The sequence below is a fragment of the Haplochromis burtoni genome, unplaced genomic scaffold, assembly GCF_018398535.1.
Source record: "Haplochromis burtoni strain Fernald_Lab_line unplaced genomic scaffold, NCSU_Asbu1 Contig_141, whole genome shotgun sequence".
Classification (NCBI taxonomy): domain Eukaryota; kingdom Metazoa; phylum Chordata; class Actinopteri; order Cichliformes; family Cichlidae; genus Haplochromis; species Haplochromis burtoni.
The window spans coordinates 214,621-242,344 of record NW_024582502.1 but is presented as its reverse complement, the minus strand read 5'-3'; the positions used below and the strand labels follow the sequence as shown (position 1 = coordinate 242,344).

General features: G+C 40.0%; 2 protein-coding genes across 6 annotated transcripts in view; one reads left to right on the top strand and one right to left on the bottom strand.

Annotated features, from left to right (window-relative positions):
• Positions 1–7,559: 7,559 nt before the first annotated feature.
• Positions 7,560–12,818, top strand: szrd1 (SUZ RNA binding domain containing 1). 2 transcript variants are annotated; one of them, XM_005931473.3, is made up of 4 exons: positions 7,560–7,697; positions 8,931–8,980; positions 9,206–9,469; positions 10,191–12,818. In XM_005931473.3, the coding sequence occupies exons 1-4, from the start codon at positions 7,650–7,652 to the stop codon at positions 10,300–10,302; spliced, it is 474 nt and encodes a 157-aa protein (XP_005931535.1). In that variant the 5' UTR covers positions 7,560–7,649; the 3' UTR covers positions 10,303–12,818. The 2 variants fall into 2 exon arrangements, with proteins under 2 accessions (XP_005931535.1, XP_042080490.1); XM_042224556.1 differs by lacking the exon at positions 8,931–8,980 and having other exon boundaries at positions 7,576–7,697.
• Positions 12,032–27,724, bottom strand: part of atp13a2 (ATPase cation transporting 13A2) — a 16,179-nt gene continuing 486 nt past the window's right edge. Inside the window, exons 1-29 of one of the 4 annotated variants that reach the window (XM_005931479.3) lie at positions 24,741–25,101; positions 24,029–24,105; positions 23,451–23,618; positions 22,705–22,763; positions 22,528–22,594; positions 22,371–22,450; positions 22,130–22,207; positions 21,982–22,051; positions 21,688–21,822; positions 21,528–21,594; positions 20,469–20,600; positions 19,541–19,702; positions 19,171–19,281; positions 19,029–19,075; positions 18,759–18,947; positions 18,454–18,660; positions 18,174–18,278; positions 17,691–17,847; positions 17,459–17,570; positions 17,221–17,345; positions 16,903–17,081; positions 16,352–16,444; positions 16,190–16,269; positions 15,892–16,044; positions 15,651–15,747; positions 14,180–14,403; positions 13,881–14,032; positions 13,538–13,710; positions 12,032–12,579 (exon numbers count right to left, since the gene is read on the bottom strand). In XM_005931479.3, coding sequence (XP_005931541.1) covers positions 12,415–12,579; positions 13,538–13,710; positions 13,881–14,032; positions 14,180–14,403; positions 15,651–15,747; positions 15,892–16,044; positions 16,190–16,269; positions 16,352–16,444; positions 16,903–17,081; positions 17,221–17,345; positions 17,459–17,570; positions 17,691–17,847; positions 18,174–18,278; positions 18,454–18,660; positions 18,759–18,947; positions 19,029–19,075; positions 19,171–19,281; positions 19,541–19,702; positions 20,469–20,600; positions 21,528–21,594; positions 21,688–21,822; positions 21,982–22,051; positions 22,130–22,207; positions 22,371–22,450; positions 22,528–22,594; positions 22,705–22,763; positions 23,451–23,618; positions 24,029–24,031 — 3,390 coding nt within the window. In that variant the 5' untranslated portion in view covers positions 24,032–24,105; positions 24,741–25,101 and the 3' untranslated portion in view covers positions 12,032–12,414. Of the gene's footprint in view, positions 12,580–13,537; positions 13,711–13,880; positions 14,033–14,179; positions 14,404–15,650; positions 15,748–15,891; positions 16,045–16,189; positions 16,270–16,351; positions 16,445–16,902; positions 17,082–17,220; positions 17,346–17,458; positions 17,571–17,690; positions 17,848–18,173; positions 18,279–18,453; positions 18,661–18,758; positions 18,948–19,028; positions 19,076–19,170; positions 19,282–19,540; positions 19,703–20,468; positions 20,601–21,527; positions 21,595–21,687; positions 21,823–21,981; positions 22,052–22,129; positions 22,208–22,370; positions 22,451–22,527; positions 22,595–22,704; positions 22,764–23,450; positions 23,619–24,028; positions 24,106–24,740; positions 25,102–27,724 lie in introns of those variants that run through there. The other 3 variants (XM_005931478.3, XM_005931477.2, XM_042224555.1) reach the window with 3 other exon arrangements.

The following is a 27,724-nucleotide window of genomic DNA, read 5'->3' as shown; positions in this document are numbered from 1 at the left end:
TATACCGCTTGAAGTATGCACACATTAAACACACACAGTGAGCGAGCAAGAGAGAGCCCGAGCGTGCACTTTAAATATAGGAATTTTGTATTGCTTCTACTAGCCTGTCATGTAGCACAAGGTAATAACAGGCGGGCTCTTAGCAGAGTCGAAACAGAGATTTCATAGGTTTGATCCCTCGGTGTGCCTATATCTGTAACTTCTCTGCTAAGGGGAACCTGGGTGCGCTAAACTTCCGGGAACCCGACCATTTAACCAGTAAAGTAAATATTACAAAAAAGATAATTAGATTACTGTTACTTTCCTGTAAGCATGCTGCGTTACTGTGTTGCTAAACCGTGGTTTTGTTTGCGAGAGTGTCTCATGACAATGACGTAAACGAGTGCAACGTTCGTGGCAACAGCTGTGTGCAGATCAACCACGGATAATATATCGAGTGCGGGAGAGAGTATGACAGCGTTTAAAGTGTGGAAGTACTGACCTTAGTTTTTAACTAAGTAACTAATTACTTTTGAAAATAATTAATCAGTAAAGTAACGCAATTACTTTTTGGGGGAAGTAATCAGTAATTAGTTACTGATCAAGTAACCTGTCCAACACTGGTCATGTTAGCACGTTACCTTCAACAGGTGGTGAGGCTGAATAAAGAGGCACACACTCGTTTCACTGCAGGGTCCCTTCATTCGTCACATAATCCATGTCGGGCAAAGTGTAAATCCCGAGGCTGAAATCACTTTTTTAAATTGCAATTTAAAAAATGGGTTTTGAAATGAGGTTTTTCAAAAACATTTTTAAAATCACTGTTTTAAAAATTGGAATTCAAAAATGAATTTACAAATTTATTCTACAATTTATTACTTAATTACATAATTCTTTATTTCGATGCGTGTGGCTCTTGTGGTCCTCCATAAAGGTAGGGGAAATATTTTCACTATAATTATTATTATATAATTATTAGCTTAAAAAAAATCCAGACTTTATAAAGGAAATAAGATCCAGCTAAGTAGAATTCACAGTATTCTTGGCTATGTGGTATGAATTCTAACCAATCAGACTTCCTGTGCTATATTTTAACTGGGCTGCACAAGACAGACTTAGCGGAATTTCCGCAGAGGCACAGAAATAACGTGGTTCACAAGACTTTATTTCAATAAAGCACAGAATTGTCAAAAAAACAAAAAGTGTCCTCTCTAAACTAAGGTTTTCGCAATAAAACAACGAAACAAGGACGATAACCGAGAACTTTTGTAGAGTTATGAAACAACAATAATCTGCTACAAAGGCTAGAAAAGAAAAGCTGAGATTTAAGAAAAATGCTCCCTTAATCTCATTTTTAAAATATTAGGATATACACTGTAGAGAACACTCCTTCCTTGTTGGCTACAATCATCACTTCATTTAAAAATAAAGAACTACACAGTGAACAAAGTTTGCTTAATCAAAAAATGACTGCATAGACTTGTAGTCAGTCATTTGACAAAGTTTTGCAACCTCAAGTTGCCAAAAAACTACTGTAGGTTGTTCCCTGTCACAGCAGGTAGCTCTGCATGTTTGATTTGGAAGAGTTTTACACTCCGTGTCCTTCTGACATAACCCCAAAGTTATCTGCTGCTGGAATCCAACTAGCAATTCTTTGTTTATTAAGCAGACACGTTAACCACTACATCTCTGGAGGCATACAACAAAGCTGGGAAGATTTAGTGAGTTTCATTCACTATCGTGTGTAACAGTGAACCCAGAAGAATCTCTCTGCTGGGCTCAAAGCTCGTAGAGCCATCTCAAATCAGCAAAGGCCTTTAGTGTGACCATGTCTGATTTTCATAAGAATTTTAAGGTTTGTAAATTGGTTAAGTTTGGACATACGTGATCGCTGTGAAATTTAAGCTCAATGTATAAAATACTTTTAAAGATTTAAAAAACAAATTCTCCATCAACCCACTTAAATCAAAGGTAAAAGCCTGAAAAAGAAAATAAATTCTTAGTTACAACATTTGATGTGTTGTTATTCCACTGTTTTAAATTTAAAAAAAACAAAACATTTTAAATGAGTTGCAATTGAAATCTTATGTTATTGACATTTTATTGACATTGGCCAAGCTTTTTTTATTGTGGTTTTGGGTGACAAAATTTGTGTTATATTTGAGTTCTTTATCCATTCATTCATCCCTGTCATTATTATCAGTTTTCCACGTTATTTTTTTTTAGCGCTTTTACTGCACAAAGGCCTAATTCACATCTGAGATAAATCATTTCAAATTACTGAAGTTGAGAGGAATGCACTACAAAAGCAACTGATCTTTAAACCGTGCTTCTTTCTCTCATAGAGATGCAAAGAAAACGTGAGTAAGAGAAGTAAGGAGACCTGTTAGTATGCCCGCTCAAAGCTGACGCTCCGGCTTGTGCGTCCAAAAAAACAACAACACACTGTATTCTGTGGTTTATAAGGAAATGAATCATTCGTGGGGTTTGATCATTCCACTGATCATTTTATTGAGAGATATGGAGCCAGCGAGGAAGGGAGGAGGTGTTTGATTTTAGTCATTCGAGTGGGTTTGCTAGGTTTCTGTTCTTGTTGTTTGCTTTTGTTTTGTGTGGGGGGCTTTTTTTTTAATCTGTAAATGTGAAAATGTAAAATGTTTTAACAAAACAAAAATCTGCTTTTCATAGTACAAATATCATTTAAAAACTTTAGAAAGACTTCCATTTGACTCTTTAAATTTTAATAAAATTAAAATATACATTTTATTTAAAAAAAAAAAAATCTTAAAATGTTATTCTACAAAATGTGCAGCAATTTAATGTGTTTAGTCTTTTTAGGTGATAGCCTGTGGGACCCAGGTAGACCGTATACCTGCATCTCTACCGACTTGCATTGCAGTTTATCTGCACTCCAGCTTCTTCTGTTTTAAATTAATAAAACCAAACAGGTTAATCCTAAATGCAGCATGTTTTTACTTTACAAGTTCATAAGCATTTTCCCTTTCCCCTGGTCAAAAATATGTATAAGAAAATTGGCCTAATATAATCTTATTTATAAACATACCTGTCTCATGATTAATTGTATAAGTACATGGAGGCAGGACCTCACAGCAGAACCATATTCCATAATGTGTATCATATGTACTTTATATGTATCTTTCATCTATTGTATTTACCAACATCAAGTAGTCACAAGCAAAGAAAGACCACACCATGACACATGTTTAAATAAGAAAAGTTTATAGTTTAAATTTATTAATGAAACAAATAGACATATTTTTCCCCCATTTTCAAAGCAAGACAAGCGTGGCCCAATATCAGACAGAATTGGGAACTCCAGTGGTCACTGGTCAGTCATAACGAAGCCATTTAATTTTTAGATTCAAGCTGTTCTTCATATTTGTGGCCACTAGATGTCACCAGAGATCCCTGTGTTGAACGTTGAAGTAATGAGCGGCTTTTTTAAACACAAGCTTCGCTTGGCCATGATGCTACAAACACCAGAGGGTGCTGTTATTCCAACCCCATCAAACTGGATCACTAATGCTCTCTGCAGTGCAGCCAAGGAAAAGGCAACAAAAGACAACAAATCGAGTTTTCTCTGGCACAGGGGAGTATCATGACCATCACCATTAACATTTTTATTTCATCTGTAGTCTACTATCTGCACAGGATGTGCAGGATGAAACCGGAGACTATAATGAACCACACCAGGTTTTATAACTGAGAAAGAGTCATATAATGAGGTGAAAAAAGAAGAGCAAGATTACAGCCAAAGCATTTATGACAGACTGACATGTACTATGGCCAAGGTCTCATACCAAGCAGGAGGCAGGGCTTTTGATCTCAGGCTTGGATTTAAAAGTGCCTGAGAGCAGAGATTCCTAAGCAAGGAGGTGACTGTTTGAGACTCCTACAGGTGAGCAAGATCTTTATATAAACATTAGCATATGAAGTGAAAACTGATTTTTGAACATTTGGCAATCTCCCCTATAGAATATTACATCAGTTAGTGGTAATAATCAAACAGATTTACACAAAAATCTCAAAATTATGATCAAGATTATGACCTAAAAGTATTTTATGGACACTTGATATTGTGTTATATACACCAAGACAACTCTCTCTGAACTCGCTGTTTCAGAGCACAGTGAACCTGTACAGGGAAGCAGTGAGTGAGCAGTGATTCCAGTAGATCAGTCTCTGAAAGGAAGGAGAAGTTTTCACATGGAGTCCAACGGTACCCCCAGCGTGCAATACGACCGCTGGAATGAGGAAAATATCAATATGAACGTGGAGGCTTCACAGCCTGTTCTGCGAAGGTGAGACTTGAAATGATGCATGACATTAAAGTTGCATATTTCCCAGTGGTATAGAGAAGCAAAGCTACAATGCACTGAATAGAAACAGAACTACACACATGAGATAAAACATAAAAATATAATGTATAGGTTTGATGGGGGGCATTGCAAATTCAGTTTCAAATTCAGCATTATACAAAAAATATACCCACAAGTATTGTTTTAACCTTTTAAGCTTGGACCACTAAATAATTGATTCTTCCTCCCTTTCTCTGCCATTCACAGGATCTACAACAGAATGTGCACCGGCAACATTGGAATAGCAGTGAAGGTTGCAGGAGCTGTAGCTGCACTGGTGACTGTTTACATTATGGGATACGTGACTGGATACCACATCCATCGATGCCCGTAGAATGAAGGAAGCCATCACAAGATAAAAGTGCATGGACAAACCATGAATTTATACAATGCTACATTAACAGTGAAAATCTTTGTGTTGAACAGAATTCAAATCAACTCTGTAGCTCTCAGCTGTATTTTAAAATGCAATTGTGTCTGAATGTTTCTTGCCAAATTCATTCATTCAAAGGAAATTCACTCTTAACTGACATCAAGCACTGACAGCATTTTCTGAACTCTAGACAGCCTTTTCCTTTTTTGCTGCACACTGATTTCATTAGGCTTTCCAGCCCGTAATTAGTTTTCCAGCATTATGTAGCAAAGACATACTGATTTGTACATTCAACGGTATTTGCAGCTCCTAGATGAGTGTTCCACTTTTCAGAAATGCATCTAAACACAATCATCAATTAAACTGTGCAGGACTGGCTGATTGCACAGCTTCTTAAAAAGGAGTGACTGCAGCAGTCGACTTGTTATAGTTTGTGAAACACTCTCCACAAACATTCACCAGCAACTACACAAGAATTTAATGTCCCAGTTATTAGTGCATTACAATTATCTTAAAAAGCAGAAAAAGCAGCAATGATGAATTATCCTTATTATGGAGACTTTTAACAGTCATGTAGCACATAAAATTCTGCTTTTAAAAAGAGAAATTAAGTTAATCAAAACTAACTGTGGCATCCTTGACTGATGCTTAGGTTAGAAATACAACAGCATCTAATGTAGTATTTCTGAATGAATCTGAATAATGTCTAACTAAACTCAGTTTGCTGGACGTTTCACTGCAGCTCCTTTATAATCATTCCTTCTTCTAATGCTCTGCTTAGAGAACTCACTTTTTGTTTCAAATAAATCCAACTTTTACTTTCATACAGTGTCTGTTGTTTATTTCATGCATTCGATTACCCTCTGGAAAACCTGCTCCAGATAGGGCAGGGATAGCTCAGTAGGTAGAGTGGTGGCCCCATGATTGGAAGGTTGGGGGTTCGATTCCCCTGAACAGCTACCCTGAGGAACCACTGAGCAAGGTACCGTTCCTACACACTGCTCCCCGGGCGCCCAATGGCTGCCCACTGCTTCACTGAGTGAATGGGTTAAATGCAGAGAGGGATTTTCCCCACGGGGACCAATAAAGTACACTTTCTTCTTCTTTCTAAGATATTTACCATAGTCATATCTTTGTGTTTATTACGCCTGAAATATTAAACTATAAGGGCATCTAATCTTTCACTGACATTTTGACATTAACCTATTTGTAACATGAGAACAAAGTGGACAGGCTGTTTGGACTAGGAAATGACATGAAAGATTTGAAAGTGCACATTTAATGCTCTACATTTTTATTCTTTTACTCTGCCTTATCTATAGGGTAGCTTTTGTATGATTCACTTTTCCATACGTTCATCCGTTTCTACCATTTATACAATAGAAAAACTGATGGATGGATGGTTTAAATATAATCTTTATGTATCCTATAATTGCCCTCAGTGAGCTTCCAAACAACATCCACTGTTTTAGCTCCTGTCCCTTTAAGGCCATCTTTTCTTAAAAGCAGCTATTCTCTGATTGGCTGCCATAACAGAAGGCGGCTGTGCTCACAGCCACAGCTGTGTGCCAATCCTTCCTCAAAGATCCCAGGTAAACGAAAAAACAAACAAACACTTGACTTTTAGTTCTGTGTTTATTTCAAAGTGTTGCACTCAGATCGCCTTCATGTCTTTATTCAGAATACTAATATCCTACAAGTATTGAATCTACAAAAATGTCTCCACTGAAATGAGATGTAGGACATATTCTACCTAATATGTACAGTATAATCTGCTGTTTACAAAAATAAATAAGTAAAATGTAAAAAAAAACAAAAACAAAAAAAAACAGCAGCACATTTCTGTTGCATTGTAAAACAGAAATATATCTGGCTGCAATGGGGCACATAGTGCCACTATAACTGACATACACATCAGTGAGTTTATTGAGTTCATGTTCTTTTTGTCCAGGTTAGCTCCAGTGGTTCCGGTGTAAATCACTTTAAGAGCAATTTAAAAGTCTTTCTTATCTATGAACAAAACTGTGATAATGAGGAAGGAAATGTAACTCCGGTAGCAATAAAGATCTCTGGATAACAAGTACAGTACAATAATTTAACAGCTTGCTGTGTCATCAATCAGTCTGACTTTCTACTAGAAATTACAGTGGGTCTTCTTTATTTTATGCAATTAAAGAAGCGATCATCACTGAGAAAATATATGCTTATATATAAATATATAAGGTCTGATTATAAACATGAGCTCTAATCCAGCAAATTTTGCTGCCATATATGACAAAAAAGGACTCGAAGCTGAGGAAATTATTCTCTCAATTCAAGAACTCTGATGACTTTTTCTTAGACATCTTCTTAGCACGGAGAAGGAATACAGATGGAAAAATAATGAATGAATTCATGATTTCTGAGGCTCACTAAATAGCGAGCCATATTATTTGTGCAGCCGCATGGACGTTTTTACCTCGCTTTCTAATGTAAAATTTAAACCACAGATGTTAATGCAAGGGCATAAAAAGTACATGTCATTTTATGACAAAGATGTCATGTAGCACAACTGGTTAAAAATACTGATATCTGGGTTTGGCTAAGAAATCTCACTAGAATACGCAAATGTCCTCTTAGTTCTGTCTTTATACTGTCCCTGAAAACGGTGCGCCTTTTGTTATCATAAAGCTGTACGTGAGAATTGTTAACAATGAAGAAGTCACTGTTTTGTTGAACACAGTTCACATAACTTTACGCATAATATAAATGCTCTGTTTACCGAGACTGTACTGAAATGTAGTGTGGCCTTAAAAAAAATCAGCGTCAAACTCTGGGGAAATCCGTGATCGTGACGTCACTGTGTGAAGGCAGCCGGGAGGCGGACCTGAAGGAGGACGGTTCACCTAACTCTACAGCGTGTCTGAGCAAAATGTAACATGGATGAGGAGATCGCTGAAAGTTGGGAAGAAGCTGCTGATAGTGGGGTAAATAACAAATGTCTCAATGTAGCTTCGGTTAAAGACACATGTGCTTCTAGGCGATTCTTTTTAACGAAGGGGTTAGCTTTAAGAAGTTCCCATAACGCTGTTCAACGTTAACGGGTCTTACGGGCCAACAATGTGGCTAAAGCTAATGTTAGCTGTAAGAAACTTGGCCAACAAGTAGCAATAGCTCGATACTGAACCAGGCTTAACGCGGACTTTGCCAAGCAAACGACTGAAGCTGTTTGGAATAATTTCGCGTTGAATGTCGTTAACGTGCTAGATTTTTAGCTAACGTTGGCGAGCTAAGCACTATGGCTTCTGACGCGAGCTAAACCCCGGAATTCCAATTGAAATGCTAAGGTTCAAGTTGGCTAATGTAATGCTAAGCTAGCCATTTACTGCTCGCGTAGAAAATGTGTCAAAATAAAGTCAGTTTATTTGTCGGCAGGTATAGGCACTTCGCACAAGAGCACCAGAGCCCATATTCCTATCTAAATTTGCCTCATATTCATTTCGGCATACATTTTTAAAGCTTAAAACATATCTTGGAAAAAATGACATCCCCCGCGGTAACGTCAGAGCCAAAGCAGCCCGTGGATGGCGACAAGGCAATTTAAGAAGGAGGAAATTTGTCAGAAAGTGAATATAAGCTTCTTTAAATAGGTACCGCTACGTTGATGTTCATTGTCATGGGGCCTGATTGAAAGTGGTTGTATTGTTCAGCGTGTTCTCCCCCTCTCCTCACAAGGCCAGGCTGTTGCTCGACTATTTCGGCCATGTTGTCAACTAGTTCCCGGTTTGATATCTAGTTATGTCACCCAACTGGTCAGTTGGTATCACTCAGCTAACAGTAGGTAGCTGTAGTCACGGTAGTTTGGCAAACGCTCGCTAGCTGGTGACGTCACGAACGTGGCTCTTGGTTGGGGTTGGCCGGAACTTCAGAAGCTCCTCAGGTTGAACTTGCGGGTTGATTTAACGTATCTTGTTGGGGGTTCGCCGGTACCTCTGCTAACATCTACATTTAGTTTTCGTTGGCAACATCAGGCGGCTAATGTTAGCAGGCGGAACACTCACTCTGTTATGACTTGGCAGCTGTTGTGCACATGTATAAATAGCTTGTAACTGAATCCCAACTTCAATCCACTTTCCCACTTATTGCCTGCTGAACTTCTTCCTATCTTGAAAGTTTCATTTGTTTATATGTATCCCCATGCATGCTGGTTTTCCACACAGGAAATGGAAAAACGGTTGGAAGAGAAGCTAAGGATCAGCCAGAAAGAAAAGTAAGGATTTTAAAGGTTGAAGAAAAATGTTATTTGTGTTCTTATGCTTCTTGCTGTTCCCACTATACTTGTACCATTTATAGCAATACCTGCTTTTGTTAATACAACTTTTTTTAAAGACTTTATTTCTATCCTCTAAACTTATTAGCACTCATTTGTAGCGGCCTCTTCCCATCTGTCATGTAAGTAAATTTACATGGACGGCCTCTGTTGTTTTGCTTCCAGGGATTCCAGCAATTCTTCAAGATCTCTGAAGAAAACCATGGTAATACAGGACGACTCCTTACCAGCTGCACCTCCACCCCAGATACGCATTTTGAAGCGGCCTGCGAGTAACGGTTCTTTGACCTCGGGCCCGAATCAGAACAGGCCTACACCGCAGGTCAAATCCCTGGCCCAGAGAGAAGCAGAGTATGCCGAGGCCAGGAAGAGAATACTGGGCAGCGCTTGCCCAGAGGAGACGCCTCAGGATAAGCCCAACATAGACAGGTAATACTCATCAAGTATAACTGAGGAGTTTTAATCACAGCCTAACAAAATGCTTGCTTACTTTAGGGAGCTTGGCAGTCATTTGACAGAACAGCAACCTATGCACAGGCACAAGTATGAAGTTTGTGTTTCAGTCTAAAATGCAAGGGAGTCTCTTATCACAATTTCAAAACGGGGTTGTTTTTATTTACAGTTTTAATTTGACAGTTGTAATCTATACTCTTGGATAAACAGGAGCTTTGAGGACACGGTTACTAGGATGGGTGGACTTCATGTCCTCCCGCTCTGAAGATTATGGCTAATTAATATATCTTTTGGTTTTGGTTGAAACTTACACTGATCACAGAAAGCTTCCTAATCCTTTGCATTACTTAATGTGACATTGTTTGAATAAAAAAGAGGAAGTTCTATTCATTTGATTTGGGTTTTGCCAGAATCAGTGTTAATGCAACCAAAGTGCAGTGGTGTAAAAGTTGAAAGTTTGTTTTTTTTAAAGACAAAACTGTAAAATCGTGTGCTGGTACTTGTCTCTCGTGACACGACAGGAATCCTTTAAGTAGGACAGTTCTGGAGTAGGACGTCCATTCGAAACAAAAACTATGACTGAACGTTGCCAACTGGCAGTGAGTTGTGTGCAGTTTGTGTCAAGCTGTTGGCATATGGAAAAGACTGCTGTCTCTAATTTATTCCTGTTTCTTTTTTTTTTTTTCTTTCATGCCAGACCAGGGCACAATAACTCTACACTGCCTTCAGAGGACACCAGATCAAACAGTCACACTGTCCAGCAGCCAGCCGGCCCAGACGGCACCCAAGGGTTCCGACAGCACAGATAAGTGCACCTAGAGGGCCCCCCAGCCCCTGAGGGAGAGAGAGATAAAGGGTCTCTTGAGAGCAAATGCAGTACTGTATTCTTAAAAACGTCTTCCTTCAGTTCCCTACGTACACGGGGATCTATAAGTAAAGCATCCTTGCTGTCGGCCTCTTTCACAGCCGTCTAGGACCGACAGGGAGCGAGGAACTCCAGGAAGAAGTCCAATGAAAACATGCTCTCATCTCTCCCCACTTCAATCTGTTTGGCACTGTGATTATGGACATCTTCTGGACTCACTGTGATGTTCCCCTTTAAGAAAAGCCCCTCACCTCCATCTGTCTCCCCTCCGGTTCTAAGTGGCTTCGTCAGAGGATGCCAAAAGGACAAACAGAAAGACTTAAACAGAGGAGGAAAAATGAGGGGCCATGTTAAAATGAGATGAGCTGGTACTTGTGCAGCAGCTTTCTCCCAGCAATAAGACGTCACCTTTTTGTGTTTTTAATTTTCAGATGTTGGCTCACTAAATTTTAATCTCATCTTTCTCTCGCTTGTCTTTATCAAATCTAGGGTTGTTCTGATATCTAACAGGTAAAAGTATGTCTCTCTCACACACACATACACCACAAGAATCTGTTTAGAGCAGCTTTTTATATTGAGTTTGTTTTTTAAAATAAACATAGCATTTGCTGTTTTTAAGAAATAGGAAATATGTTTTCCACCTTTATTTGGTGGCAAAATCTGACAATATTACATGTTGGGTTCTTTGTATGGTTTAAACACCTGGAACTGCAGCTGGTGTCTAAAATGCACACACTGCTAATGAGTACTTGACTGAGATTTTAGATTTATCAGGACACAACCTAATATGTAAATTGCCATTTGTTTCTTAAAACAGGGGTTAGGATTTATGTGGAAGTTGTATATCTGACAAGGTATGTTTACGTTTGTTTTTTTGTTTTTTTTAAAGCTTTCTGGCTGTCTTCCTTAGACTGTCATTTCATTTCTATTTAAAAGTAAAGGCAAAAAAGATGAGATGTTGGATTGAAGTCCATTTTAAGTAGCTTTCCTGCAGTTTTTTCTTTAAGAAGAGGGCAGCAATGTCAGAGCAGTATTTTTTAACTAAAAAAGAACCAAAAGCCCTTTTTTTAAAATCAAAAACTAATAAAACAACAACAACCTAAAAATCATTATTTGAAGGTGATGTTGGCAGCAATTTAAAGGGTCAGATGGTGAATTTACTGCTGTACCTCTCGAGCCTCACTGTCTTAACTCCACCTTGTTGGCGGCGTGCTTCTTTTCTTCATACACCCCACTGAAGTACAGCATGTAGGAACTCAGGTCAAGTGAATGAGGCTGAATGAATGAATAAGATTGTATTTTTCCAGCAGGGTTGATTGCTCATACAGCTAATGTCCGTATTTAAGCTTGGGTTGGCACTTAGAAATCGTGCTCTATAAATTGCAATGTAACTGAAATGATGTCTATGCCCCAAGGTGTATGAATGTTGGGTGTGTTTTGTTTTTTTTCCCACCGTCAGCATTTTAGTCACAAGAATGGTGAGTGATGGTCCACTGCTTAAATGGAGCAGCTAGCTGCGATCCAGAGAGCAGTTGCCTGTGTGGCTTTCAAAGACCATTGTGTTCAATAGATTTTTTTTTTTTTTGGAAACAGAGGAGATTTCAAAGCCATATTAAATGGTGTGACATAAACGCAAAAAGTTCTTACAGTGGTTGAATTCAGCTTGTGCCTCCTGTATCACATCTTTACTTCCTGGTTTTTTTTTTTTTTGTGTGTTACTGTATTTCAAGAAACTGAGGGTGAGTTCACAGTACTGGTAAGCGATTTTTGTTCAGGAATTCTAACGACAGAGCAGGAGACGGGTTTAGCCAAGTGCGAACACAAACTGCCTGTAAATACTTTAATAAAATGATTTGGGAAAAAAAAATGTTTATGCTCAGTGCTTTGCATTGGAAAACACATTAAATTCATGGAAATAACTTGTTAAAAAACACGCAGCTTAAATAAAAATAGTTTATTATTGAAGACTTTGCATTGTTGGTCAAGTTGGGGATGTAGTTTGGGCATCTGTGGCATAGTTTGGCTCAGATTACAGTCACGGAAGGCCAAGCAGATGCTAGCTACAGCACAGAACTGTATCTGTGGGGGTCAGAGTTTGATTGAGAGGCGGCCATGATGTAGAGTCTGACAGAAGAGAGTCCAGCTGTTTATACTGTTTCTTAGACGGACGCTTCCCTCGCAGCAGTCGAAGGCAGTTCAAAAGACCCAGGTCTATCAGCACCTGGGAGGAAAAAACATGGAAGTGGTAGAATAATTCAGGGAATCTGTTGATATACAGTACTGCACAACAGTACTGAGGCAGCCCTATACTTTATATTTTGCTCAGAAAATGACAAATTATTACTGTCTCAGGTCTTGGCTGGATTTCTGTTTATTTTATGTTCATCTAATATAAGTTACTTTTTAGACCCAGCACTTCTTTTATAATGAGAAGTGTGTTTGTTTGGTTTTTTGTTTTTTTTTTTAAAAAAGAAGCAAGTCTGTGTCCAAAGAAAATTTTGAAAGAACTTCAGTCTTGAACTATTGCTCAAGACCTACTTTGCAAAACAAGCCTGGCTCCTTGAAAGCAAAGTATAAGGAAATGAAGTGTGAAGACTTTTGCACAGTATCGTATCTCACTTAAAGCAATGAAAGCATCATTATTACTATTACCCCATTTAATTTGATCCCTCTGTCCCACTGCAGCCTCCGTTTAACAGTCTACAAGATGTCAAGGTTTGTGATACCGTGTGCTCTCTTGCTTCTTATTGTTCCCTCACTGTTAATTCTTTTTTTTTTTTTAGATGCTTATCTATTTTATTTAACAAATGTGGCCACAGTTGTTAAATAATGTTCTATCAGTTACATCAATTCGCTAAAGAAAAATCCCATCTTCTTTATTCAGGCCTTCAACACCTCTAGAGTGGACTATGTGTGGTTAGTCCAAAATGCTGCTGTGCATCTTTTAACAGGCATCAGAAAGCATGGTCACATCACTCCTTTGGTCAGCACTGCTGCTTTTAAAATGTGCTATAATAAAAAAAAAAAAGTCTACAGTAGGGCCTTATTCTAGCAAACATGTTCACTTTAGAATATTACGAGCTTTCTATCACAGCCACTTTAAAGATGTCTGATTTCGTTGATTTTGCTGTGTAGTTTAACAGACGGGGAATCTGGGAAGCTCCGTACAAATCACTCACCTCCACGACAAAACAAATGAGGAAGTTGAGAGCAGCCAGACTAACGAGCAGCAATTTAAAATTCATGTCAGAGATGTTGTACAGTTGAAGTAACCGGCTAAAGACAGCCCCAGGATACAACACCAGCCAGGTCGTCACACCAAACTGGACGAACAGCAGGATAAGGAAACCCACTGGGAAAAGGAGAGAAAAAACACTTGTGACTCAACTGTCCTGCATCAGTGATAAGTTTCACTAATGTTGAACTCAGTATGACTTTCATGAATAGTTCTAAATTTGTCCAAATGTATCGCCCTCCCAAACTGAAATCATCCTCCTTTGGCATTTGAACATGTTGACTCACTGTTGTGGTAGAGGGGTTTCTTGTGGGGGTAGCTCTTGGTGACCACCACTGACATGATGATGTACTGGAAACCAGATATGTCAAACACACAGGTGTTTTCGAAGTTTGGCAGATTGGCTGTTCCGACCTCAGTCGCATTGAGAGGAATATACCTAAAAATGAAGGAAGAGACAAATAAGAGTTAAAGTGCAGAACACGTGGGATGCTCTTTTTCTAAATCTGCATCTGAACACACAGAAGTCAACGTAAACAGTTTTCTTGAGGGCAGTTTGATGAGAAATAAAAGCTATTTTGCTGACCACTCCTCTGAGGTTGTGATGAAGAGCGCAGCCAGCTGGCCCAGAGCAATCATGCAGGTGTGGATGAAGAGGCTGCCCAGTACAGGCAGGGCCAACAGACTAGCCGCGGGTCTGGAAGGGTACAGCTCTTCACTAGGGCCTCCTCTTCCCATCACAATGGCCAGCAGAGTCACCAGAAGAATGTCACAATACAGGAACTGCTGGTCTGCTACGCTCGTCTTCACCTGGACACACATCAAGAATGATTATTTAGGGGAGAGAAAAAACAAAACAAACCAGTATGATTTAGGACTTTGTTTTGTTTTCATGCAGATCAAGTCAACCGGACTGTGGTTCTGTTTGGCATTTGGTGTTAAGAGACTGCACAGGTCACATTTTATGGGCTACCAAAGTGTTCAATATTAAGTGAAAGAACATTTTCCACATTTTAAAGTTGGAGCTCCACATACACATAGTCATTTCCATTTGCTTCTAAGAATAACAGTTAAAACTGCTTTTTTTGACGAGAGCCGAACAGAATGCAGTGTGCTTTCGCTCATGCCGTTTTATTAAAGTTTTTGGCCACATTCATTTCTCACTACCTGTAGACCAGGTTGTACTGTTTTGGTTTTTTGTTTTTTGTTTTTTTTTGGGGGGGGGGTTTGACCCTTGGCAGCGAGAAGTCCAATCAAGCACTTGTGATAACTTGCAATGAATGTTTCACATCGCTGTGGAGGAACTTTGCTCAACTTTTCTTCGGAGAACTGCTTTCATTCAGCCAAAGCGGAGGGTTTTCCAGCATGAGTGACCTGGATGACCTTCAATGAGCTCTTGGAGTATTTTTGGTAGGCTTGCCACTGTAGGTCCACCACTGTTCCGAGTTTTCACCATTTGTGGATCATGTCTCTCTCTGTGGATGCCTGGAGTCCCAAACCATCAGATATTTAACCCTTTCCAAACTGATAGATGTTGATTAATTTGTTTTTGAGATCTTTTTGCCTGTTTCGCCTTGTCAAACAGGTCCCGTGATTTCTTTATCCAACAGATCTGCTAGTAATCAGGCCTGGGTGTGAAACTGAACTCATCGTTAAAAAAAAAAAAAAAATGCATCTAATCACATTAATTCATAATTAATATAGAGGGTGGGATGAAGAGGGGGTAATAACCATTTCCCACAGGGCCAGGTAGGTCTGGATAGCCGGATAGCTTTTGGCTATCCAGACCTACCAAAATGCAGGTATCATTACACCTACGTTTTGTGTTATCTTTGTCTTTGCTTATCTGAAACACGTGTAACGTTTATTATGAGTTATTTATACACATATTTTCATACATTTTTAGTTTATTTCAGTCATTTTATCCATAAAATGTATGTTTTGGTTTATTTCTACAATGGATGAAAAGCTGGCAATAAATTGCAGCTTCATGTTTAAGGTGATCTACGGGGACAAAGCAGAGAAAGATGAGGGAGTTGTGATCTGCTGATACTCACCGTGTAGAGGATGATGACGGAGCAGAACTGAATGAGGCTGTAGAGGGCCATGTATCTAAAGAGACTGAAGGAGGTGACCAGAGAACATCGTCCTTCTCTGAATGGAAAAAGAGTAGGACGGGGGGAAAAAAAAGGACAGATCTTTTTCTTTTTGCAGACACAAATGAGAAGTTTGATTGGTTTTCAAAAAGACTTCCCCCATCTGCTTTGTGTTTTCTAGGCTTTTAATCTCAGTCTTTACCTGATAAGCAGGGGCACACAGCTGATGTTTTCAGTTTTGGAAGTAAAAGGTGAAGCAACTGAAGCCTCAGCTTCGGAAAGAGAAACCCCGACATCAGCAGCTCTTAGTGCCCCGCAGTCATTGGCCCCGTCTCCACACATCCCCACTCGGTAGCTTCAGAAACAGTAGCAGTATTTCACAGTTAATGTTATAAAAATGATTCCCTTTCATTATATTTCTACTCTGTTTTATTTCCCATTTGTTCTCCTTATGTGTCAACTCCTTTCTAGTTTGTGTACGCTGCAGAAACTGCACTCACTTCAGTTTTTGCAGCTCCTTCACTAGCTGGGTTTTCTGGTCAGGGGCCATGCGTGCAAATATCGTGGCTCTCATCAAAACCTGCAGTGACAGCAGGTTAAAGTCATTAGCGTGCAAGTGCGGTGCACTGTCAAAGTATTCCTGTTTACACAGTTTCCATTACCTTCGGCAGATACTCAGGGAAGTGGTCACAGAGGACAGCAAAGGACTTGCCATTGATAGCCAAGTGATAGACAAAACCACCCTGATACAAACCCTGAGAGAGGAGGAGAGACATCAGTAACAGTAACTCGAATGAATCCTGCCGGTTGAAAAAAAGTAGGCCATAGCTGGACTTGTTATGCATACAACTGTCATAGAAACAGAAAGCATCCAAGCTGTTTAGAAATGTGTTGACATGAGAGAGAGATGAAGATCATACCATTTCATTTGCCTTCAAAGCTGCACAAATTTGCTTCCATTAAAAATGAACTATAACCAGGCAACAATATGAGTCCTCGACTTTACTTTAGCACTGAGGTCATTTACTTCCATGTTTGCAGGCCACAGGCACAAACACAGAAACCAGGTGTGACATCAGTGAGCAACACTTCAACCGGAACTCTTTCACAACGTAGCCGTTTCATAATTTCATAGCTGCTAGTATGACTGTAACAAACATTTTAGCAACAGAGTACAATCCAGAGTGGAGTGTCCCATTTAAGCAAGACCAACCTGAGTGATGACCTCTACTGAACTTTGGCCAGAAAGAGCCGCTTCCTCCTCCAGGCTGAACCTCAGGGTGGGCATGGACTGGGCAGTGTGGGGGGTTGCAGTGATGAATATCACCTTCTCGTCAGATCCCACCATCCCACAGGTTTTTGCTACATTAACTGCTGTTAGAACATTGTCCCCTATGGTTAAAAAGACACACAAGATGGGACAAAAAGACTTTTAAAAAACCCATCTGTGTCGATTCCTGCAACTTACTATCTTATAACAAGAAATATTATAAGTTGCACGGTCAGTGGTGAATACAAAAACATTCCTCACCAGTGACCATAATGCTGCGAACGTTCGCCTTTCTCAGGATGTTGATAACTTTGGCACTCTCAGGCTTTACCAAGTTCTTCATCATCAGCAAACCCAGAAAGTGCATGTCTTTCTCTACTTCCCCTCTGTGGACAAACAGCTTGATCAGCAAACATATTAAACTATTATAGATCATTTTTTTTAAAATGGATAAGTTTTTGTGCCACAATTAAGCCAGAAATATAGACTATGTTCTTACCGCTCAATGGTGCTTAAGTTAGAGTTCACATTTAATGGCTTGTAGGCGACTGCGAGAACCCTGAGGCCTTCACTGGAGAAGCTGTGCAGTTTGCTGGAGAACTGTGCTGGAACTGGAAATGCAAACATTCCATTTTGGACAAATGTCATAAAATAGGAAAACGTACTGCAAAAAAACAAAACGTGAGTAAATGTCACTAAAGCTATAGTTATGATTCGTGTCAATTTTGAACCTGTTTGAGTCTGGCAGAGGCTCGCCACCATCTCTGGAGATCCTTTGATGAAAGCAAGAGCTGAGCGCCCCCCGTGGGTCACTGTCACCACACTCATCCTCTGCAGGGCTGAGGAGAAGGGAAACCTTTGTACAATTGCCATCGCCTCATCCGTGGACTGAGAGCAAAATGAAAGAATAAATGAAGACTTTCGGCAAGTTCTTGATCTTTCCAAATGGCAGACAAAGCAGACAAAAAAAAAATTACGCTGCTTAAGCTTACGCGTTTTCATTTATCCACCTGCCCTGGCTACATCTGCTTACCAACTGTCTTGCATTAGAAAAGAGGCACAAACCAAGTACATCTTTCATTATCAGCAGCCGAAACACAGGAGCAACTATTTGAAAAACAACCGCTGCCCATATAACAACTTTACAGTCAGTAAGCATTCGCTTTAATAAATCCTACTGATCAACCTGTATCAGTGATAACAGGGATACTCACTGCTCCATAAGCTTGTTGATCTGGTGGTCTCATTACTGCCAAAACTTTGTGGCCTCCAAACTCTGCATTTAGCACACTGCCATCTCCATCTGGCTCTTGAAGAGTCTGCAAAATCAGAAAAAAATGAACTCCAATTCCCATTAATGTTTTCAGATTGTGAAACTGAAAGAGCCTCCAAGCATACATTTTCATCAATTATTTTTAAAAAAAAAAATCCAAATTTTTAAATGAGATGCATGCGAGCTCAAGCACTTTGAAATAAGTTAACACGGTAACATACCCAACCAGTGGACTCAACCATCTTAAGCTCCAAAGGGTCTCCGAGGAGCTGGCCACGCAGCAGCGCAACAGTGTGACAGCAAGCCAAGCCAGACCTCAGGTGCCCCGGAGGCAAAAGCCTGGGCTCAGGCACCAGCTCTGAAAAACCGGCAGGCCCCGCCTCCAACACTCCCCACACATCCAGACCCTCCTCTGTCAATGTTCCCGTCTAAGAAAACAGATGTACAAAGCACCAGCAACATGTAAAGTAGCTGTCGTTCATCTCTATGTACACAGCACACTTCTAGCAACACTCTCCCTCCTCACCTTGTCAAAGCAGAAGAGTGAGACCTTGCCACAGATGTTGATGCGCGGTGGACTGATGCAGAAGATGCCATGTTGCTTCAACCTTCGCTGAGCGTAGATTGTGCCAGTAGTGATGGCAGCAGGCAGAGCGGGAGGCACCGCAATGGTTACAATATCCAGACTCCTAATAACCAGCTCTGCCCAGGTCACCTGGATACACATCCAACCACATGTCAGTGATAGCATTTTACTATGCGAGCAAAACATGCAGTCACTAGAGATGCCACTTACATTTGATCTATAGAGGACCACAAAAATGTAAATGGTTCCAATGAGAGCTGCAGCAGTGAGATGGGGAATATTGGAAAAACTTGTTATTGGGTCAAAAGGCTTCATGTCTCAATGATAACCAGGTTGCTGTTAAAGCTCTTACCAACTGAAGCCAGGATGAGCAGGAACTTGACGGCATCTCGGTAAAAGCGGAAGTCGATTGGCTGAGGATATAAAATGGAGCTGACCAGGTCACCTTTGGCTGTGAAAAACCCTGTGGATAATCCACATACAAACAGAAGTGGTTTCACTTGGTGTATAAACAGTTTAAGTGCCAAAATATATTGAATGTATAATTATTTGCAACTGTAAACCCTTTTATATTTTCATGTTTATTAATCACTTCAGGAAAATCTGATCCGTCTTGCCTCAGTGAAAAATATTTCCGAATGGAGTCAAAGCATCACAGGGTCCCTTCAACTTGCAAAATAAACTCTAAAAGAACGAGTCACATCATCGGTTTCTCTACTCACCAGTGCTTGTAACAACAGCAACAGCCCCACCGCCTCCTGGTCTTCCTCCCTTTGCCTGAATGAGCTGCGTACCGGAGAACAGGGTGTGTCTGCGCTCAGTGTCTGAGCTGTACTTCCTATCACTAGCCTGCAGTGGAGTCTTGAGCACGGGGACACTTTCGCCTGGACACAGATGACAAGACCAGATTACTGCACACATTCCTCAAAAGTCAGGCTGTAATAAGAATTAGTAACACACCTTTATGACCAAGCGCCACGACCATTAGTTGGTCAAATAATAAAAATGTGTCTGAAGCAAGTTATGTACCCTCTTTTGGACAGACTCATATACTAAACATTCATTGAATAACTAGCACTGACATGTAAAGTAGTTTGGAAGTGAAGAAAATCCCTTCTGATTGCCAATTTGTTGCTTCAGTTACACTCAAGGTTGTGAAATGTGACTTGACTCTAGCCTTGATAACACTTTTAAATTAGTCTTGTGGGCACGACGAGCAAATAACATGACGACTGAGGAGCACAGCCAATCGATTTTGTTTTTCCACACATTAACTCCAGATGCGGAGAATCGGGTCAGGACCTGGTTATGATAGTTACATAGGGACATTGTTAGAAACTGTCGTCTCTCACAAAGCAGGAAATTGTCTGCCTCACATTTATTCTCACTACTGGAACGACTCAGTTTGGTTTAGGCCAGGGTGCTACCTGGTTAGAACACACTGAAGGCATGATGCAAGATCTACAAATTCATCCGACTATTACCCGTTTTAAAACATCATATGGGCCACAGAGCTATCATACATTACACAGACTGGCAAATAAAATGTCCAAACATTTGCTCTCACGTGCACATCTGCAGGATGTCTTAGAAAAGTTCAAAATGGCTGTTTGAAAATGTCTTTAGGTGCTGTTAAGGTCAATTAATTACCTGTGAGCATGCTCTCATTGACAAGACACTCCCCAGCCAGCAGGGCAGCATCGCAGGGCAGCAGCATACCTTCCTGAGGGATGATCAAACAGTCGCCGGGGACCAATTCCACTGAACTCACACACTCCTCCTCTGAGAAAACACACAGTCCAGTACAGATGTCTATGCGAAGGCTTCTGGAGTGACTGGTCAGAATCAAAAACCTACTGAACATGATAATTTCACACTTTCTTTGCAAATGTTTGTCCTCGTGACCAGTCCTGCACTAATGTGCTTAATGTAGTACTTTTCTCTGTTTCTGCATGTGTAACCTTATAGGCAATGTGGAACCAAATTATATTTTCTCACTCTCTCTCTTTTTTTGTTACATTTCTATAGCTGCTGGATAGTTTTGCAAACTAGTTAAACAAACAAAAAGCTCAGCTGGTTTTTGCCTCAAGGGAACAGCTTAAAGTTTCCCTGGGGAGTTTTTCTGTTTGCACTCAGCGATGCTTAGTAGAACATGTTTGTATATGAGATAGAATAACAAAGTTACACAACTACAGCCGGTAAAGCACATTGTCAAGGTCCTTGTCCACGTAGGTGCATAAAGAGAGGACCATAAAGGGAGGACAAGCATGTGCCAGTTAAACCGTTTAACAAATTACTTGTACACTGTAACTGGTCCAAATGATCAGACCTGACATTCTGTTTTAACAGGGTGCATCTGTGGTTTAAGAGTTAGCAACTGTTACCGACACAAATGAGTTTCATTTAGTTTGAACACTATTTTTTTTATCTCATCAGCAAATCGAAGTGTTTTTAACTGATAAACATGCTCCTCTCAGTGACTGTCATTGCTTTAACGATTAAAACTTTTTAATATTATTTATTATTTATTGAGCATATCGACTGCTCTTCCATCTTCACATGAATTACATTAGTGGACTCCTGTCAAAGTTATTTTAAGTATCAATCAGTTAAACATTCCACAAATAATTGTGTTTCTGGAAAAAAAGTAAATTCATATTATAAAACATCTGCTTAAAAAACAAACAAACAAACAAAAATACCCCTCACCTCCCGACTTTCTGCGAATAGTGACGGTTGTGATTAGCTGGGCCATGTTGCGAAGCGTGATGCTTTGCTGGTCACAAAAACATAAATACCATTATTCTCTCGTTTCTGTGCTTAAACACAGTCAGTTACAATTCCAGTGTGTTTCTGATAACAGGCTCACCTTTCGGGTCTCATAAAGTGAGATACCGATGGAGATGACAGAGATAATAAATATACATATGGCATAAATATAATACTGATCAACTGTCCAGAGGATGATGCTGAACATCTGGAACACATAGAATGGGTTGAGGATCTACAGAAACAAAAAAAAAAAAAAGAGTGAAAAAAATAAATATGTTAAAAAATATATATAACTGGATGCATCATGTGAGCTTTTTAAATAAATTATTACATCAAATATTTAAAAGCCAAACGAAAAAGAAATCGGTATGAAGGTAATCATGTATCCCACCTCCTCAAACAGCAGCTTTGGGTAAGGCTTCACAGGCACATCAATAAGATTTGTTCCATATATGGTTCTCCTGAAAGAAATGGTGCATTTGATTATTCAGCATGGTCCGCTGAGATTAGGGAATGTGTTGTGTCCATGTGTTTCCTACCTAAAGCTCTGCTCCAGGGGACTCAGTCCCTTTTGGGAGCCATGCAGGTTATTGCAGGTCCAGTCCTCATTGAGGACACTATAAAAACAAATAAATCCACTTTTTTTTTCCCACAACACAACGAGTGCATTAGACTATTAAAAGAGTGAGTTTTGGGGGTATGTTCTTCTTTTTATTTAAGACACACAAACTCATGAGTCTAGTTTAGTTGAATCCCACTGCATTATAGTTTTTTCCGTACCTAACGCGACAGAACGCGCCTTTCCTATCCACCCAGACGTAACGCAGTCCTTCAAACAGGTAGTACCGCAGCAGTGTTTTCTGCAACACAATAAAGCTGTCAGATCTTGGAGAAGTACCATTCAGGACAAAAGGTTCTGCTGAAACATCTGCTTTACCTCCTCTTTGTACAGCTGAACTGTATCTCTGGATTCGGTATCCTCTGACTGTCCAAGCAACTCCAAACTGGAAAGAAACAACCAAGTTATATTAGTTTTGTTTAACAGTTCTCTTAGATATATGTACACAATTGAAAGGCTTAGGGTGTTGTGTGAATATATAGACAAGTAGTTCACCTTCCCTCCTCCATCTCCTCTGTAAGGACCTCCACCACATGCTGCTGGCCAAAACTGTCCTGAAGGAAAAGGTTACACAAATTCACCAGTTAGAGTTGGAAACTGGACACTTTCTTAAAGCAAGACAGGAAGTATCTAACAGAAAACTGCCATTCAATCTAGGTGATCAGAACATCACAAAATAAAGTAAAGTAATAACTGTTCAGGTTAGTGTAAGCAGGAGTATTTCACTAAAAAGTTCCAGTACTTCAGTGATTCACCCACCTGCTGTTCAAACCTTCTGTTTACATTTGGCAGCCAATCTGAAGACAGTTGGCGTAAAAGGAAGCTGGTCTTAATGAGAGAGGAGCTAAAAAAGCTCGTTTCAAACTGTGAATGCAGGACACCAGGAATACAAAGCTGGAGATGACGCCCTATTTAAAACTTTGGAATGGAACTATCATTGCATATATTAGTGAGCATATTTTTTTTTTTAAAGTTACGTAAAGTTACGCTAGTACGCTGGATGCCCTTCCTGACGCAACCCCAAAAGGATTTTTGTTTCTTCCTGGAATCTTTTGTTGGAGAATGTGTAAACAACTATACATAATACATATACTAATACTCAATGACCAAGCCAGTTTTTGCAATAAGAAGCCTAGATTAAGTCCTGCAAGGACAATGTGGAACAAAGTGATAGGCAGTGATAATAATGCCAGCCATCAGGTTGAGTTTACTTCAGCATAGGAACTGTTTGATTATCTCACTCTGAGAAGCAGAATATCCGCCAAAGCCGGAGGGCAGGACTTGCAGCGGGCAAAGACACCAAACCGTGGGCGCCAGTGAAACACAAGCAGGAGGAGCCCTAAGGACAGCAGGGCAGCCAGTCGACACAACCACACCCGCCAGCGCACCCACTTATACCCCTGAACATCCTGGTGGGAGAGAGAACCAAACAGGATTTCAGGTTCAAAATCAGACTCATTTTCACATCCACACAGCGGTTCATTTCCATAAATCTAGTCAACTTATCATTGGTGGCATTGCATGTTAAACAGCCACTGTAGGAAGCCAGATTGTGTCAGGTATTGTCTTTGGAAGTGATACTAAAAACCACAAATGATAGAAGTTATTTATAACAAGGCCACAGAGACCAACGCAAGTTCTGCATCTACAGGTGACAGGTGCTAGGCACAACATCAAGGCATCAGTTTCTGCACTTTCACTTATACAGCATTTGATTTTCCCAGTTTAACCTTTTCTTTTCTATATCTATCTAACTCACAGCTAGATAACAAACAACACACACCACAACAGGAATCAGAAACACTGAGTAGGTTCTTACCATGTGTGTGTCAGGACTCAGCAGGGGGTCTCGAGGACTGGGTGAGGGGAGTCCGCTCTGCGGCTCCACCACACTACCTACAGAACAGGATATGCAGGGTGAATAGTGCCTCTGTTAAAACATTAACATGAACCAAGCAGCATAAAACACACACACACACACACACACACACGCGCGCGCCTTCAAAGTCAATATTGACAAAACGCAGTGCAAAGCTTGTGTCCGGTCCATGCCGCAAACTTGAAGAAGACTTTCTTTAATGTGAGACATCCTGAGCAGGAATTCAGATACAAATATTAAAAAATGTTTTGCCTCTGCAATGTAGTCTAAACTGAACAGGGAGAGCTCTCCAGTCCAGGACAGTGCGGGTAAAAACATCTCACAGTTGTTCATCTGTGTACTTCTAAATAAGTAAGATCACAATGTATATGATTTTTAGGAGATTCAAGAGTCCCCATAAACTCTAATCAAGTCAATCCACGCATCTCATTAAGCTGGAAACACTTTGAGGTTTTACGAAAACATTAACTTTACAGCGCGAAAGAGGTGAAAAGCTCGCTATAAACTCATACCGATAACAGCGAAAATCAAAACAAAAGCACAATAAACGAAGCTATTTTCAGAACAGACTTCCGCTTCCGAACAGCTGGCTCGTATCGAAAAGAAAACCACATTCCTTTAATTTGAAAACACAATTTAGGAATAGACTGACCTTACCGTCAAAGCGCGATTAAAATTAAGCCTTTTCCCGAAAGTTACGGATCAGACCACCTTGCAGTGGTGCTTCGGCTCCCTGTAGCCTGCACTGATCTGGGCTCTTCATGCCTACGAGTCTAACCGGCTTCTGAAACAAACCCGTCACACGAAACGTCACCCGGAAAACTGCAGACAGGACGTTCATTTTTATTTATTTTAATCTAGGTTTTTTTTTTTTTTATCATATCTAAGACTACGCATGCGGACAAATGGACAGGACAGTTACATTAAAAAATGTACTGGGGAAAGGGGAATATTATCTTATTATTATAAAGGTAGCTAACAGCCAGAGTGCAGCCCGCCCACCGCCCCGGGTGAGGTAACCATGGGAACCGCACCTGAGCACAGTATGAGGGCCATTCAATACCTCACAGCTGTTTTCTGGCACAGACATTACACTGCTGCTTTCCCTTGTTTGAAAACTAAAAGAACGAGTTAATCTGGTTCATACCCGCGCGCGCGCGCGCGCGCACACACACACACACACACAGCAACAGAGACAACAACACAATTAAGTTTCTGTGCTTGTTTGCGCCACCAGCTATCTTAAAATACACTGGATGTTGCTGCAACACTGTGGACAGTGCTAGCTGAGAAACAGTGATTGCTCTCTGCCTTTCTTATCTTGTGCTTTGCTAAGATAAAAGACAAAGTGGAGATAGCAGAGGGCTAATCTGCGCCTTTCCCAGATCACCTACCCATCTAGTTTATGTCCCAGTACACCTTAGCTACATTTAACTACATTTCAACAGATAACAAAAGAGAGAAACTCTACGGAGGTAAAAATCTACATTTTTAAGGGGAAAAATGCCTTTTACAGCCAAATGTTTTAACTGGTTTATATCAAACTTCTGTCTTTCTATTAAAATTATAATTAAACTGAAGACAGTGCTTTGTCAAAATAATTTTCAACATGACTCCTGACTACCAGGGTTTGCTTCTAGAAAGACTTACAGTTGCTTACCTCATTTCATTTCAAGACCAAGATGATATTGATTGGAAAAACAAGAAACACACGCACATATCAAGTTATCATTAAGACAATGTATTGTGCATGATAAGGGATTGTATTGGGTGTTACCATAACTGCTGCATGTTCATAATAAGAATATGATGTACGACACACGCATGTACACACGCACACTACCCTGACCACAAGAAACAACCGAGTCATCTGTTCTGCCATGCCTGTACTGCAGTCATGTGGAGGATTATCCAAGTTGGGCAATTTGACCAAATCACATGCTCACTTTGGTCGAACTAGGCCATACTCAACCAAAAGAAGCCTGTAAAGTATCAGCTATTCATTCACCACAGTGGGCCTTGATTTTGAAGTCATTCACCACGGTTTTCTGTGTACCTAACTGTATTTGGAATGGCTCATTTAACGACATGTTGCTAGCTTCTACCAATTTTCTTTGTAAAAATCAGTGCTTGATTTTAAGAGTCACCAACTCATTCAAATATGTCAACCATGTAAGGTGTCATCTCTTTACAAAACTTAAGAAAGCCCAGACTTTCAATTTCACGATAATACAGAACTTACACAGAGTAAAATTTCTGCAGTGTCTCAAAAAGGAAATGCCCTGTGTGCAAAAAAAAAAAAAAAAAAAAAAAGACTAGACAGACACAAGACAGTCATCTGATCTGAGAATGCAAAAACAAATCCTTGAAATTAAATAACCCAATACTGGTCTTTTCTGCCGGGACCAAGAGTCCGTACACCCAAAGGATAACCTTGCCATCCTGATATGGCCAGTAAATTCCTTTGTTACATCTTAGCAACTTAGAAACAGTTTTAGCAACAACAGCAGTGAAATTTACTGACTCTGAGCCCAAACAATACTTTATGAAACTGCAAAAGGGCACACAAACTGAAAGGTGCTAGTATCTGCAGCTGCAGCAGATACAACAGCAATACCATAAGTAACAGTAAATTGAGGAAACAGTAGTTTCTGTAGTGCTTTTGTAAGTAGCAAAACTAGGGCAATGGTAAAGTCTTTAGATTGCCAAGGCCTAAAGGGATAAGCATTAATTCATCTCCAGGGTATTATGTTATTGGCTGAAATTTCACAAGAACTTGACCGAAAAATCAGTGGCAGCAGGTCTTATAGAGTGACTGTTGTCAGTAAGTATGGAGGTGGTGAGAAGAGAGGTAAACAATGAGGGTCTACAGGGTGAGGCTTCTGTTATGGTTGGGTCTGCATTTCATCTACTGGTGTTGGGATCTTGTCAAAACTGATAGAATTATGAATGGAGCAAAGTACCATCAGATTTTGACCGGCCATACAATGCATAGAATTGAAAATGTCTGATTGGCAATGGGTTTATGGCAATGGCAAGTGCAAGTGCAGTAAAAGCACACATTTATAGAAAAACACAGAGCAGAACACTATCAGTCATGAACTGGACTGTCCCCAGAGCCCAGACCTGAACATTATCAAAGCAATGTAGGATCATCTAAACAGAAAACAGAACAAAAAGCAGCCAACATCCAAAGAAGAGCTTTGAATGTTCTTCAAGAAGCCTGGAGAACTATTCTTGAAGACTACTTAAAGACATTTTTATGAAAGATGCCTAACAGAGTTCAGACTGTGCTGAAGAATAAAGGTTACTTCCTAGCTTGCTAGAACTGTAAAAACTAGGTTGCTGCCTTATATACTGTATTTTCATTTACGTTTGCACATTTTTCGATAAATCGCTGCACCTTTTTCCCATTTTTCTACAAAAATATAAAGAAATGAAAGGTGGTTCGCTTCACATTAGAGTTGAATTTCCAGTAATTCTGGATGCTTATCTTTATTAGCAGCCCTTTGTCCTTTGTTGACACTATACTGACATAGTACACAGTCGATCAAATGAAAAAAATAAGAAAGTGGGACCTTAGTACGCAAGCTGACAGAAGATGACCGTTAATTTTTGCCATCAGTGGCCAACATT

Excerpts from the sequence above, each read along its gene's own strand:
- szrd1 (XM_005931473.3), top strand. The coding sequence starts at position 7,650 with ATGGATGAGGAGATCGCTGAAAGTTGGGAAGAAGCTGCTGATAGTGGG. Across the intron at positions 7,698-8,930 it reads AAGAAGCTGCTGATAGTGGG|GAAATGGAAAAACGGTTGGA; the intron begins GTAAATAACAAA and ends TTTTCCACACAG. Across the intron at positions 9,470-10,190 it reads GATAAGCCCAACATAGACAG|ACCAGGGCACAATAACTCTA; the intron begins GTAATACTCATC and ends CTTTCATGCCAG.